This window comes from Mixophyes fleayi, chromosome 5 (assembly GCF_038048845.1).
Source record: "Mixophyes fleayi isolate aMixFle1 chromosome 5, aMixFle1.hap1, whole genome shotgun sequence".
Lineage (NCBI taxonomy): Eukaryota > Metazoa > Chordata > Amphibia > Anura > Limnodynastidae > Mixophyes > Mixophyes fleayi.
The window spans coordinates 164,144,880-164,161,176 of NC_134406.1; the positions used below are offsets into that span (position 1 = coordinate 164,144,880).

General features: G+C 37.2%; 1 protein-coding gene across 3 annotated transcripts in view; it reads left to right on the plus strand.

Moving 5' to 3' along the window:
- The window catches only part of RELCH (RAB11 binding and LisH domain, coiled-coil and HEAT repeat containing), a 91,862-nt gene that overhangs the window by 6,041 nt on the left and 69,524 nt on the right, over window positions 1-16,297 (plus strand). For 2 of the 3 annotated variants that reach the window (XM_075212946.1, XM_075212945.1), the window contains exons 2-3: window positions 11,692-11,781; window positions 16,205-16,276. In XM_075212946.1, coding sequence (XP_075069047.1) covers window positions 11,692-11,781; window positions 16,205-16,276 — 162 coding nt within the window. The remainder of the gene's footprint in view (window positions 1-11,691; window positions 11,782-16,204; window positions 16,277-16,297) is intronic. The other variant, XM_075212947.1, reaches the window with a different exon arrangement.

Sequence of the window (16,297 nt, forward strand, 5' to 3'; positions counted from 1 at the left end):
TTTGTTTTTTTACACATTGTTGTCTGGCTTATTGTAAGAAAATAACCCTGTTTCTTGTCTTGAAGCTGTTAATAATTTGCAGTTTGGTAAGTGTCGTGTCTTACCCCATGACTCTTACAGTCATACAACATATGATGTAAAGAGCTGAGCGGATGTGTAACGCCCCTTTTCTTGGCTTGCTTGTTCACAACACAATTCCCTTACCCCTCCTTCCTCTCCACTATGCACATGGGGGGAATACTGTGACTCAGATCAGGTGACTCTCATTGAAAGCTAGCTTGAGTGCTAAAATGCAATTATTTTGGCGTAGCATCCACATGCCTTCCCCACAGAGAGATTTTGCAAAGGGTAGACTGGGTTATAGGAGGACATTATTGCTGTTTAACAAAAATGAAAACTGTATATATGTGGGGTATTGCAGCTTTACCCTACAATCATACACTAGATACACTTTTATTTGACATTTCAAAACACCCACGGACATTTGTGTTGGGGTTGCATATACATATATATTTGTGTACTCTGCTTAGCCCTTATAAGGGCAGGCTTTCCTGCATTGGTGTTTTTTTTTTTGTTTGTTTTTAATACCTCCACAAATACTCTATATTGTGCATTAATTTAATTAAATTGCATAACCTATTTCATGATACAGAATGATTATTGTGTCTTGAAATCCTTATGCATTAAATGTTTTTTGTAGAAAGTCTTTGCCAATTATGTTTTACAAGACTAATATGTTGCTATTGCTTTAATGCAAATAACAAAAAAACTAATTTGGCACAGACATAATAGTATTTTGGTGTTGGTAACATATCAAGTACAGGCAGACTTTTTAAAGGAAAATACAAGGCATATTTGTTTGAACAATTTGATTTGATTGAATATTGAGACACGGCAAATAGACCACACACACCGTTTTTCATGAATATGATGCAGATTTGCTGAAACCTATAGCCACTAATCAGACATTCACTAAACTAATTAAATCTTTCTGATAGATCGCTATGACTTTCTACTGCTCTGTTCTACCATGTCACCAAACTGTGTGACAATGACTAAATATGAAGGAAGTCACACAGACCAAACATAATTGATTGTATGACTAATACCCCATTCATACTGCACCAAAATCCTGGGTTTTTCCCGGGTCGAGCTCAAACGACCCGGGTCTTGGTGCAGTATGCATGGTACAAGTCTAAAAACCCGCGTCTTCAACCCGGGATTTATCGAGGGGTAATTCCCGGGTCGGACCCGGGTTGCCTGCACTATGAATGGTGCAACCCGGGTTTTTCAACCCGGGTTGCACAGAAAACAAGATGATTGGCTGTCTGCCTGTCAGTGAATCATGAAGAACTGTGGGGCAATGGTGAGGGGTATGTTTTATAGTACAGATCTGTGTGCAGCATATCTCACAGTGATTCTACTTTGCTGTGTACATACATTTTTTGGAACTGAAGGTGATCTCTCAGATTTCTTTATTCTTTATTAAAAGGGGAAAGAGTAAAATGTAGTAATTGGGTTTGGATTGTGAGAAAATTAAGAACATCAACCAGAATAGAGCTACAAGTACACTAAATTTGAAATATAAGTAGTAAAGGTCATTTAGCCAGTCCCTGCAGCTGTATAATGCTCATTCTTCAATGCTCATTCTTCAGCCACAGAGGGGTCACAAACAAGAAAGCTCAATGTACATGTCAAGTTGCTGCCTCGTTTTATTACCATAGAGTAAAATTCAATTCTAAGCACCAATAGTTATTATCCCTGCACCTTTAAATCACAATATCTTGGTACACACCTTCTTACCATACCTTTTTGTAAATATTGTGCAGGAATCCGAATGATAAGTTCAGTCGCTGAGTGATGAAGAAAGGTACTTAGATCCCAAATACTATACACATTATTATATTGATTGCGTGAATCATCACATCCCCAGATTATGAGACATATAAATGCTGTGTTCCAGCATTAACCAGTCACCTTTCAATGACCTCACCATTTTTCAGCCAATGAAAACTGCTCTGGTGATGACTCCCACAAATTGCCAGGGCACAGAGTTGTGCAGTATGAATGGGGTCAACCCGGGAAATTCCCGGATCCGAGGTGCTGTATGAATGGTGTTTCTGAGCTGGGACGCTCCGAGACCCTGCAAAAACCCGGCTTCAAAAACCCGGGATATTGCAGGGGCGGCAGTATGAAAGTGGTATTATGTCTATGATGAAGCACATACAAGTAGTGTGATCCGTTTTCAGGAAGTCCATTACTAAATATGAATTTTCTTTTGTTTAGGTTTCCCTTGTGAGCAAACAATAATTTAATATACACCTGACAACAATGAATGTATTTAAAGTGAAAACAGAATTTCTAAAAGTAAAGTGGTAAATGATTCAAATTAGGAACAGCTTCAGGCTGGGTAACCACTTGCGGTATTGTGTTTAAAATTGTAAGTTCAAACAAAACTGTTTATTTGCGTTTTGATGGTAATAAGAAGAGTGTGACATGTTTGTTTGGGATAGCACCACCACTGTACATCTAAAGACGTAACATGTTCTTCTTTAAACATATAACTTTTAAATGATGTTTACACCTTTTGCTTATGTTCTCTTAAAAAGTAATGTTTCCCCACCCCCATACCTTTTTAAGATATGGGTTCTTCTCCTGGGGGCCCATTTTCTCACCTTTTTAGACCCCAATTTTCGGTACTTATCAGGTTGGAGGACTTGAGATCTTACTGGTCCAGTCTGCTTTACAGCATGTCGGCACTGCCCTCAGGTTCTTGAAGTAATCTTGGTTTACAAAGCAGAAGAATGACACACTGGCCTAATAAAACCAAACCAGGACACTGAAAAGAGGTATAAAAGCAGTCCAAGAGGATATGGGCAGCCCTCTTGTTTTATAGGGCATTTTCAAAAGTTTATTAGAAATTTAGCATCGCAATCATTACATCTTGAAATAAACTTTTTTATTTGAAGTACTTTGTACCCTATTGTCTTACCTTATGCTACCAACTTTCTCTAAAAGTGGAGTGAAAAATGCTTCAAAGATTTCAATGTTTTTTTTATTTGAAGGAGAAACTCTGGTTAAAGCAACTAAACCCCAAAAAGATACATTTTCATTTTCTGTTTCAAGCACTTAGTAAATGTAAAATGTACCGCAAATCTTAGATACTGGATGCACATTTTTAAGCAACTAGCCTTGTGCCCACCCTTATTAATGGGTCATTCCATGTCGGTTCACCCAGCCATGACACCCACTAACTCAGATTTTCATGAAACTTGATACTGCCACATATCTACTAACCTGTGTAACATTTATCTTCTCTAGGGCTCATAGTCTCTGAGATATAGGGGGTCAAAGTGATGTAGGATTACTCATAAATCCACACTCATATCACACTTAGGGGGGAATTCAATTGGGCGCGTTACTGTAAAAAGTAACGCGGCCTGCCCACTATTACCGATATTACGGTAATAGTGTGCTTAGATACCGTTATTACGGTAGTTATAACGGTGATAGGTTTTCCGTGGCGGTACTTCGGGGGGGATTGAATTCCCCCTTAGAGAATCAGGAGTGGCATTTCTGAGCAATTTTACATAACTTTGACCTTCTATGTCTCAGAAACTATGAGGCCTAGAGAATATAAATTTTTCATGTATTGGTAGACATGTGATAGTATCAAGTGTACCAAGTTTCATGAAAATCTGAGTCTGTGGGTGTCATGGCTGGGTGAACTTACATGGAATGACCCTAATGCCTTTACCTCAAGAAACAGCAATGCTTTTTGTGAGATACTTAGTATCCATCACACACAAAGCCATTAATATAATTGATTTGAGCAATATGGGTAATCCAACCCTAAGTATGAACTATTGCTCAGTTTCTCAGCTTGCTGTTATGCATCTGCAATTTTCTATTCAAAATCAGTGATTGCTTTAAATATGCATACATTAAAAACATACTAATCATATTTATATAAAGTGTTACAGTAGACTTGCAGTTGGCGAACAATCGGGGTGCATTTTATAAAGGCGTTATAAAATAAGGATGAAATAAATGTTTTCAATGTGTCTGAAAAATGAAGGTCTAGTTCACAAAAAAAATGTCCTGTGCGTTCTTCCATCCTATCTTTTGAGATATCCATTTGCTTAGACATGCCCAATTATATTAATGGAAGTAATCATTCTAATGATCTGGTACCTAAATGGATACATTTTTAAGCCCTCCTCCATGGACTGATGTTAGCTGTGTTTAAAAAGAAAGCTTTCTGGACTATTTCCTAATGCTCTATCATGACCTCAAAAGATGTGTCCTGTGGCTCTTGTGTAATGATCAAAAAAAATGGCTGTTGATGTGGGTTCAAAAATTCAAATTACATTACATAGCATATCCTGTTCTTCCACCTCAAACTTAGTGATATGATCCTTTTGTCGTTTACCAATCCAGCTGGGTAAAACATTTGTGTTATCTAGGAGACTACAAGCCATACCCACAATGATTGAAGTTAACAATGCTTCTCTCCTAAGTAGATAGTGAAAGATGGCCTTTGGATAGATTTCTAAGCACTTGAGTAATTTTGTATTTATAATTGTGTTTATTATTACAAACATTGGGCTTATTAATTTGCTCCTGGAAGGTCTATACAGCCTTCTGCGAACATGTACCAATTGTAGGCTTTGTTTTGAATGCAGTGTATGTAATGCACAACACTTAAAGATTTCCAAAAACTGTCTTCTGCAGTCATCTTTTCTGTCTTTCCTGCAGCAGTGCAAGACTAGTTGTCAAATGTAACGGCTGTCTGATTAACTCCCATCAACAAGCTGCATTTTATTTTGTCTGGGTTCTGGGGTTAAACAGCAGCTATATGGGCTCCTATGTCTAGGATAACATTCTTTGTTTACTGCAAAATGAAAAATTGCCATCAGTATATATTTGACACACCTTCTAATCCACCTTGGATTCCAAAGCACCCAACAATTAGGTTCTAGTCTGGGAGCAATATTCAGAAAGCGGTTATTTAATGCCACCATTCTTGGCACTATTATGAGTAGTACAGAAGTTTGTAGTAGCAAGTTTTTAATTTACTTTTTTTCTTATAAAAATGGCACATTTAGTATTTAAATTGGGGCAACACAATCTATCTTACTCCTAATTGACTGGAATGATGTTGATATAGCTTTCACATGTGTCCAATAATTGCTGGACCTGTTCTTCTTTTTCTAATTTGTTAAGCAATGATAAGGGTGGAGTATATTTGTGAATCCATAATTGAAAGATCATTTTTTTGGGCTGCCACACTAGTAGTTAGTAGCAGAGTCTCCCTCCTTTTACTATCCCAGTGTTGCCCCAGTACTGCACACTCAGGAGTGAAAGGTGCATAATTCACTAAATGCTCCTACACAAACCACCTGACTAATAGGAAATTTCATCTTCTCCCCACAAACAATAATTAATTTCTTAAGGTTTCTTAGGATGGCAGCATGAATCTAGTTAGTGATATTTGGAAAGTTTATGCCTCGCTTTGACTTGGGGTGCTGCAACTTTCTTACGCTAATTCTTGGTATTTTACCTTTCCAGATGTTCAGAACAGAGACTTTTTCATTATTGAATTGGCTCTTCCCATTTAAGATAGAAGTATATAACATTTTTCATCTTATTTTTTGCTATGTAAGGTAATCAAACATACAGTGTTATAGTGTGAAGAAGTTATTGCCACCTTTTCCCCACCTGATGTAGGCCGGTGGTTCCCAATATAAATTTGTCTGACTGTGGCCCTTATCATCAGAAGATTATCATAAAAAAACAAACAAAATAAAAAACAAACGCAAATTCACATAACAATGGCTAGTGTTTTTGTTTCCTTGTTTTTGAATGGTGTAGCTACAAACACTTCCATTGTGTTATAGGTGAACCTTAAACCTGCAGTTCATGCCCAAGCAACAACAGATGTCACTGTGCTGAAGCAGTTCTGTAAGGAGTGAGCTAAAAGTTCTCCAAGCATTGTGCGAGAATGATCATTGGGAGAAATGTCTAATGGCATTTAAAGCTGCTAAGGAGTTCAAGGGGGCAATATCTTGTTCGTTTGCTATTCATTTCAGATATTAGCTTTTGGTTGACGATCTGGTAAAATTCACTGTTTAAAATATGCATTGATGTAGAAATTCTGATGAGTTAAATACTCTTTTCATGGCAATTGTAGATGTATAAAAGTGATCAGAGATGCATTTTTTTAACAGTTGAAAAGTCTTTGGTTTTGGAAATACAGTTGGATATAGAGAAAGAAAGGAGTGTTCATGGAATAAAGTCCTTCATGCAAATCCTAGCTACATATGTTGTGTTGGATTCCTTCTGTATGAAGGCATTCTAGATGTGAACGCAAATATACTTTATCTTGGGCAAACACAGCAATGCCATGAAATATTACATGTTTGTTTTTTTTAAACCTGATACCACACATTGCACTTTGCTGCATGACAGGAGGAGGAGCAGATACACTTGGCAAAAAGTATATTTTAAAAGTATAATTTTCCTTTTAATAAACTTTGTACTAATTCCTTTGTATAAGCCTGCAGCTCATTATTATTATTATTATTATTATTATTATTATCATTTATTTATATAGCGCCACTAATTCCGCAGCGCTGTACAGAGAACTCTCACATCAGTCCCTGCCCCATTGGAGCTTCTAGTCTAAGGAATCCTATTTCTTTCAGTCATTTTAGCATGGAGTATAGTCATTATTTCAGGAGAACAGGAGTTAGAGCTGTGAAGTATAAATAGATTACGTGTTCAACAAACAGGTTTTTCGGGGTGCGCCCAAAGTTCCCCATTACACCTCATTGTTTCATTGTTAAGACTGCCCAATTACACTTCTCATATAGTCATTAGTGTGCGTACCCAGCTCCCCTCTGATATCTTCCATGTTCACCTCTGTAGGAGAGATATCTGTTTGCAGCACCAGGTTCTCTAAGGAAATGCTTTGTGGGAGCATCTAGATTCTCCTCTTTGCAGCTTGTTTTGAGGCTTATACACTTTACATTTCATGTCCCTGAATGGCGTATTTTTAACCTTGCAGCTCTCTACTTAATACAGGTAATAATGCATATTTACACCATTGCTTTAGTGATCCACTGTCTCACACAAATGGTTTACTTGTTTGTGTGAGATTGTGTTTCGCCAAACAAAAAACATAATGCCTATTTACAAGCCGTCAGTACTGTATGTTTATGCCTTGTCTGTCTCATAAGCTGCTGGGATGGGTAATTGTTTGGGAAGTTAATGTTGGGTGAGCCAGAATGATTGTTAGTTTGGAGTTCTTATAATGATTATGAATATAGTAACACAGAGGCCAATAGCTTGTGAATCAGAGCACTTTTAAAACAAATGATTTTTGTTTGTATCACTAACCTGTGATCAGGGACAACATATGATTGTCTCTTTAAACTTCCTCCTGTGTTCTATTAAATGCTGCTTGATGCACCTGGTGGCAGATAGTACTTGAGCCCTCTATGTTCCCCTAACAAAGTCTTTAAATAAAGTGGTCTATAATTGCCCTGGGACAAGCAGGTGTTGGAGATGACTTAGGGTCAGCATTTTATATTCATGTGTGCACATAACCATTACAAAGTGGTATAAAAGTTGCATGTTTACTATAAAAAAAATTTTTTTAAAAAAAATAATTAAAATAAACATTTTATTTTTTTAGAGCAATTTTGTGGGGTTTTTCTATATAGATCTGTAAAATGAAACTGTAGCGTTTTACATATTATTTTTTTGTGAAGAAGTGAACTTTGTCCACTTTGGAGTCTAATTTGCACAGATTAAGGTCCTTCAATTCTCTTCCAAATAAAAATATTATGCCAGCCGGTCACCCACATACATACTGATTGCACTTGTCGATTAACCAGGTTTTCAGTCATGCCAAATAAAAATCTGATTCTCATCCAATTTAACAGGGCGAGGTCTTGTTTTTGAATGCAATATTTGTGTTTTGGGCAGCTTTACAACTAAATCCCACTTACTTTAAGGGGCAATTCCATGAAAAATATAGGGTGTTTTTTATAACCTAAATCACTGTTTGAGGCTTTATGAATACACTTGGTAACTTCAATTTTGTTCCTGGTTTGCTTGGTATGTGAGGGAGCAGGTACAAGGGGGCAGGAGCAGGATTTTGGTTAGGGAATCCAGGTTTACTTTTCACCAAAATGTTCACATGATATATGCATGCATACTCAAGTTTTTCCAGAGCAGGATTGTGATTGTGCTATGTGTCTGGCATATGGCACATATAACCCCCCCCCCCTTCCCCTCCTGTCTGGGAAATGTAACACAGGAGATAAATGGTGAATTCATCATATTTCTCTATGAAGATATGGGGTCCAGTTACCCATAAGCTTGTTTGTACAGGAAAAATATATTACATAGGAGATGCATAGTAAATCTTATTCTGTGTTCTACCAAGGATCTGTTCACACAGGTGTAATTCTTCTGTGTTTTATTTATTTACAATAAATGCTAAGAAGATGTAAATGTAGAATTCTCATGCCAGTGTATAGTCTGTTATGTGTTAACACACACAAAGGCCTGGGAAATGCAGCAGGGGATAGTATATGTTACCATGGAAACTGGCAGCCTAGAACCAGAATATTCATGATCAGATTGGGTATTTCTGTTAATAATGAAGTAAAGCCGGTCTATAAATACAATTTAAAACATCTGGCTGTTGTTGTATTTTGGTTTTGAAATTACAGATTTGTGTAAACATATTTTTTCCTGCTAGTTTTCATTTTGACAACTGAAAACCGTAGTTATTTGGGATATATTGGATTAACTTTATATAAAAGGAAAAATTAGCTACATATGATCGTATAAGTATGCCCCAAATACTTTGTTGATAATATAGTAAGAACGGCTGCCTATCTGAATCTTTTTGTTACTGGCGGTTATGCGAGCCCCTGTTGAGGTTTTATATATGCTGTTTTACTAGAAAAATTTCCTTTTAGACAACAAAATATTAATAGTAGTTAGCTCCTGTTCTTAAATGTCCATGTAGTCAAAATGTCCTTTGCATAGCTGTAAAAGACAGAACATAGTCATTGACAGCGCATTTTATGTTATACTAGAATTCAAAAGTTGCTAAAATGGAGCAAAGTATGGTAATCGGGTGACAGATGGAAAACAATGGAAGTGTTTGGTGCAAAAGTGTTTCTCAGTTGTTGCAATTCATATGCTGTTGTACTATATTGTATTTTTATGTATGCACATTGTGTTTGGTTGTATTCCGTTTGGAGAGGTATATTTTAATAGTGTTGGTTTAGTGGTCTGCATAGTGATGATTGTATGTGACACATGGTATTGGAAGGAGTGTTGTTACATGTAAGATTGTTTGTGTATTGTATATACTGGATATACAATTGCTGTGGACTGTGCAGGACTCCTGTTTCCTCCATGCATCCACAGTAATTAAATATATCATGAGGACACCAGGGGCCCACTCACACTGGACTGCTACAAACCAGCTTCCATTTTAAGTTGGCTTCCTATACCACCGCATTGTTCACATCCTCTGTTGTATTTTAATGCCCCCAACTCTTCTCCAAATTGGGGATGCACTTGCCTGCTTTACAGGAGAGGCAGTCTGTTGTCTCCACTGTCACTTTAGAACAGGGGTGCACAACCTTTGTTGTCAGTCCTCATTGAAAGATAATACTTAAGAAAGTTAGGATTTACTCTGCCACCTACAATTAACCATATAAATATGTGGAATTTACTGCTGCAAAAGGGCAATCTCTTTGTAATTATGCCATACCTCCCATACATTGTTCCCCAAGTGACAAAACGTGTGTAACGCTTAGGGGCGTATTCAATTGTTCGTCCGGACCTCCGAAAAACTCGCGCTCTAAAACTATTACCGTTAATACGGTAATATTGCGCGTAAATACCGTTCATACGGTAATTTAATCGCTGAAGGAGCTGCGAGCTGAAATTCAGCGAGTAATTACTGTATTAACGGTAATAGTTTTAGAGCGCGAGTTTTTCTGAGGTCCGGACTGAACAATTGAATACGCCCCTTAGAGTGGTGTGTGTGGTTACATAACTGAACGAGCGAGTCATGTCCTCTCCCTATAACACATTCGGCCTCCCTCACCTCTTTAGATACACATTTTTGCCACTCACCTCTGTAGAAGTAGATTTCCCCTTATCCCCTATTTAATAATTCGTCCTCATCTCATGGGGACCTGGGACAGAAATACTATAGTAGTAATTCTATTTTTGCATCCCTGGTCTCCCTGTATCTTTTTTTTTTTTCTTCTCACAAGTGTAGTGCACAAGGGTGGACCATGCAGTCCGAGCCTGTGCTCAGTCTTCTATTTTTTTTATTTTCATACCTTAGGTTAAAGTGTCGGAATGTTAGTAATTTTGAACCTACATACATTATCAATGCATTGTAGATTTAAAGTACTTTATGCCAGTGTGTTGGTCCATAGTTTACATATGTCAATTACTTTTAGGGGCATATTCAATTCTTTGAAGTCCCCGCGGCGTTAAAACTATTACCGTTATTACTGCCGTAATAACGGTAATAGTGCAAGTTTTTGGGCGTTTTCGCCATCAATTGAATATGCCCCTTAGGGGCATATTCAATTGACGGCAGGATCGTCGAAAATCCGGCGCTCAAAAAATATTACCGTTAATACGGTAATATTTCGCTGCATTTCCCTGAGCTGCGAGCTGAAATCCAGCGAGTAAATTACCGTATTAACGGTTTTCACACGCAGGATTTGAGCGTGGGAGTTTCGGCGATCCCGCCATCAATTGAATATGCCCCTTAGAGTTTATTCACACATATGCACTAGGAAAATGGCTCAAAAGGCAAGAAATTGAAGGTGTGTTTTAAATACATTTTCCATGCAATTTTCCCACATGTTGCTTTTTTACCAATATAATCTATTGTGCTGGTAGTTTACAGTAATGCATGAGAATAAGTTCTAAAATATTTCAGCACTTTAACATTTTTATAAGGCAACTCAACAAGCGGATAAGAAACCATTCATCCTATTTTTAATGTGCTTTTCAAGTGGTAAAAAAAACACATTTAACAGTGAATAAATGTGAATGAGCCATTAATGTCAGTTTTCAAGCCATTTGCAGCATTTTAAGCTTTTCCTTATACTCTTCACATCAAAATGATACCTGTCTTGAAAATGTATCCAAAAGGAACATTTTCCTTGTTTTAATCAAGAGTGAATCTTTTAAAATGTGTGTACAGAATTTTGAATTTTCCAAGTATGCAATTTGTAATGTTTATGAAATATTTAACTTCTAACATTGAACAGACTGTCCTTTGGCAATGCATCTTGTGGGCTTTTTGTTTTAAGGTGATGTTTGGACAGCAGAAATTTCTAGTAGTCGATAATTTTCATATTATCACTGGACACTAAAACTGTGGATATGGAAGACTTAGTATGCCTTTTCTGTTGTTTAAAGATCTCACACCATAGTACATTGTGTAATATCACATGGCCCTTAATGGGAAGTACTGACATGTCGGCAACTATTTAGGTGTCATAAATATGTATGGTCAAATTTAAGTAATGCTAGTACTCTTTTAGGAAAAGACTTTATGGGTGTTTCTGTGATTCACATGAGAAAAGCTATGACTGGACTTTGGCTTACCAGCTTTGTGTTCTGTTTCAGATCGAGCTGGTAGCATTAGTACTCTTGATTCGCTGGACTTTGCTCGCTACTCTGATGATGGTAATCGGGAGATTGATGAGAAAGTGGCAGGTGAGTAACATGTAAATAATACTTTATTTTCCTAATCTTTTTAGTCATACACATTTTGTATGTACATATGTATCTGCACAGGGAACTTTATTTATGGTTGCATTTGCAATTATTAATGAGTATGAGCAGCCATACTGACTGACTAGTTTACCAAGAAAGAATTAACATTATGGAAGATAGAGTCCTAAGTAACCGATTATTGAGATTTCTAATGTTATGTTTGCTTAGTATTGCCAATAAATACATTTTAAACTGAAGCGGACGCAAATTTTTCTTTGCTCAACAGAAACTGCTATATAAAACAGATGTTTTTAAAAAATTTCAGCATACTGTTCAATGTGTTTCTGTTATAAAGTCATTATTGCAATTAGATTTGCAGCGAGCTAAGCACTGTGTGTTTGAGCAGTACGTTCTGTGATCTGCAAAATGCAATGTTGGTTGCATTGGCCCTTTAACCAGGTATTACTATTTTGAATACATGAACAGTGCTGATGTTTCCTGCTGTGTTATGTCAACAGTATAACCATTTTAGTTTATTAACATACTTTATAACCACTGCTTAGTAACTTGTTGGAGAAATAAAATATTTTGACAGTGTTTAATAGCCACAGCATAAAAATTGTTTATGTAGTTTGCATAAAGCATTTCAGTTTGTCTAACCCCTAAGTTCAGCAGACAATTCTGAGACTAGGAAGAGACTCAAAATGTTTAAATTAATTTTACAATTACAGATATTTCTTGGATTTTTACTTGACTGTATTCCTAGAAAGCTGGAGATGATTTAAATTCATTGAACTGTAGAAACTACATCCAATGGTTAGGCTTCAGCAGTGTGTTTTAGGCACTTTGGTTACCTGACACACATTATGGTCTTTAAATTACAGTGTTTGCTATATCTGTCAATTATTGATGATAAAGGTCTTTTCTTAGGCAGTTTTTGTCATGGCACCTTATTCTGTATATTATGACAATTGTTTCTTCCTGAGACTCCTTTGAGTCTCGGGAAGAATTGGCTATGGTGTGCAGACTAGGACTACAGTGGGTAAGTTGCTGGAATCCTGCTGAGACAAAACTGCAAATTTTGAATATGTCATGTACGGTATCTTACAAATAAAATGGACTTTACAATTAGTAATTTTTTAGCAATCACTAAAGGTTATTCTTGCTATGATATTAGAGCAGATTTGTAACTGATCAACATGTTACGTATTTGCTTTCATTGTCTAACCTGCATTAGACTGATTTAACTGATTTTAAAAGTGAATTGCTGATTTGTTGCTATGGTTTTAGCTCAGGTTTGCCCCTTTTGTGGAGTGTTGTTAAATAATCTTTCAGCTTCATACTCAAGGTGTTAATTTTATGCATTTTACTACAATTCTTAACACCAATAGAATACGTGTAAATTGGGCTGAGATCGAAACTTTTTTGTTTTTAGTATCTCTCTGCCTCCGTTACAAGCATTGTTAGTGCTGTGGTAGCATTGTGCTTCCCAGAGCTCATCTTTTATCTACATGCATGTACCCTGGGTAAACCACGTTGTGGAAGCTTACAGTAATCCGGATGTGAGCTCCAAAAGCATTTTGTATTTATCACTTGTTTTCACACGTCTTTGGTAGTGTAAAAATGCACGAGAGCCAGTAGGTTACCTGACCTTACGGGAGTACCTTTTACAGCATTGTATCCTAGCTTTTTTTTTTTTTTTTTTAAATTAAGGATTAGATGTGTGTGAAAGATTTTCTACAAACTGTTATCTGTACTTCACAAAGCTCTTGTACTCAAAACTTTGTGCATGTTCTTTGACTGTACTATTACTGTTTATAGAAGTATGGGGGGGTAGCACAATTAAAGTATTAGCAAAAACCTTAATAAATTATTCAATTAAGTAACAAAAGAAGTTGTAAAAATATCCTCTGTCAAACAGAAACATGCAGCAGAGTGTTTGTTATTGTTGGCCTTTCCCCCTAAACCTGATGTGTTTGTCTGATCATTGCCATTGGCTTCTGGCCGTCTGACACAGGTTTTTTTTTTCCATCCATTTTGCCTGAATCTTATGTTGCTGTTTTTTTGTGCATTTTTTTTTTGTTATGGTCTTTCATTCCTTCCACCCAGCATACATACCATTGGCATTTTGCACCCCATTTCTTCAAGAGTTGTGATCTAATTCAAACCAAACGATTGACTATGATGCACAGATTTGATGAACACCCTCCGGCAGTCATAATCTGTGACCAGGAATGCACTTGGGGAAACACATGGAGGGTTGTACATTAATTACAATCATCTTAACAGCTGCTAGTAGGAAAATACATTTTTGTATTTGTGTAGCACAGAGCAGCTAGCAACACCAGCACATCTTCACACATCATTTGGAATGAGCAAGGTATTGGCTAGCTTAAGGAAACAAATTTCAAATTAACTACAGGACTTGACTAAGATATTGTTTTTCATTGCTATATAAGAGCTAAGTGTGCACATTGGACCTAAGGACTTACACAGACAGGTGTTGATATCAGGCGTTTAATGGTTATCAACAAGCTTATTAAATGTTCTTTGACCCCGGGTATCCAAAAATGAACAGGTTCTATGGGAACACCTGTCAAACCACTGTGTCGGTACACTATGTTACAACACAGCTTTCAAACCGTTCCCTAATTCCATCTCGAAGCTCCCTTGTAGCTTGTTAAAAATCACCTACGCTTCAACAGGTGATGCTTTTCATCATCTGTGTGTAACTAGCATAGGGGTGAAAACGCAGACTATAGGGTCTGTTGTACTATACAGTGGAACACCAAATATCCTATTTTAGGATATCCAGCAAGCAAAGCATCCGGGGTGCAGGAGTTATTTAGGTAGAACTTTCAGTAGTAAATAGTATTTCAACATTCTAAATTAGGAGCTACTTTAAATATATGGATTCAAAGAGGTGTCAAGAACGTAGATGCAAAAATGCAGCCTGATCTATCTTTTTAGTTTGAGTTGCACGCTTCTTGGATATACGCAATGCAAAATCCAGCATATAGATGCAGCTGGAGTAAAGATGTGGCTGAAGCAGTGATACATCATTAAGCCTCCTAGAGACCAACACCCCTGTGCTGAAATAGCACTGTGGCTCTTCCTGCCAGCATATATCTGGACCACTGGACAGGTCAGGGGCATGTGTCGGGTGTCCCTGTTATAGTGAGACTGCTCCAGCCTGTGGTAGCCAAAAACAGTCTCTATCCCCCCCTTCCCCCTATTCATGCGTTTTTTTTTTTCCATGAGAGGTTTCCAAAATAAGTGCTCCCGGTGTCCTAATTGCAAGAATAGGAGTGGTGCTGGAGAGAGATGGCTCCTGTGCGCAGCAACTGAAAAGTGTTTGGTATGTACCAGTCAGTGCTGGGTAGATCTTCCTTAAGGTTGAAGAACCCATAGAGTTAGTTTGCAAGTTGCCACTTATAAGAGGTGCAAGTAGCATTCAGAAACACAAGGTTTCATAAGTTTATCAGAAGTAAAAAATACAGAACGTGCGGGAAAACGAATTGTGGAGGCAATTTTATTTTTGTTTATTTTTGCACGTCTGACTCCCTGTCTTTTTTTTTATTGAGTTATTGCGGGAGCTTTTTTTAAGCCTAGTTTGACTGCAGAATTAAGCTGCATAACTGTTTTCAGTATTGTCAGGTCTGTTATAATATCGAAGCTTTTACATGAGTATTTGTAAAGGTGTTTTTTAATGTTTTAACAACTAGTTTGTTTAGTGACCCTCAAATTCTAATGGACAGGTACAACCTGTTGGTCTTATCTGCCATACATATTTCCCCTGTTTCTAGATGGCTATTGCTGCAGAGATTTCTGCTGTCTGACCTATTTTACTTGGTAGGATTTAGAAATTGTGCCCCAAGTCCATGATGAGCAGCTATATCTTGTACATTTAAACTAAACAGAGACTGCAGTGCTGTAGCTCATTTTTGGACTTTATAGTATGACTTAACTCTTACCTTGTGTAATGCTGCTGATTGTGTTACTGGCTTCTTTATTTTCTGTACAGAAAAGCTGCCTGTCTTAGATTATACACATACATCTTTCAAGCGGAATGTGGGTGACACTAGCACTCTATGCCATCTGCTCATTAGGAAAGCCTAAATCTTATGCCAGACTGGCACAATATTAGGACACACTTTTTATTTCATATCCTTCGGTCTAAACTCTTTGTCAGACAGCTTGAACTGAATTTGGTTTGATTAGTTTCACTACAGTAGTGACAATGTCGGTTTTCTAAGCCAACTCTGCTGCATGCTTCCATAAGTACCATTAGACTGCATGTTTTCTGTTTCAATACAAACTGTAAATATATTTTTTCCACACCCATCCTTGCTTTTTATTTTTATTTTTGTTTCCCTTTTCTTGGTTGGATGCCTGTGTGTGTTTAATCCAAATCCCTGTCCAGTCCTGGAGTTTGAACTACGGAAAGCCAAGGACACCATTCAGGCCCTCAGGGTCAACCTGACATTGGCTGCAGGTGGCGTACATACAATTTTCT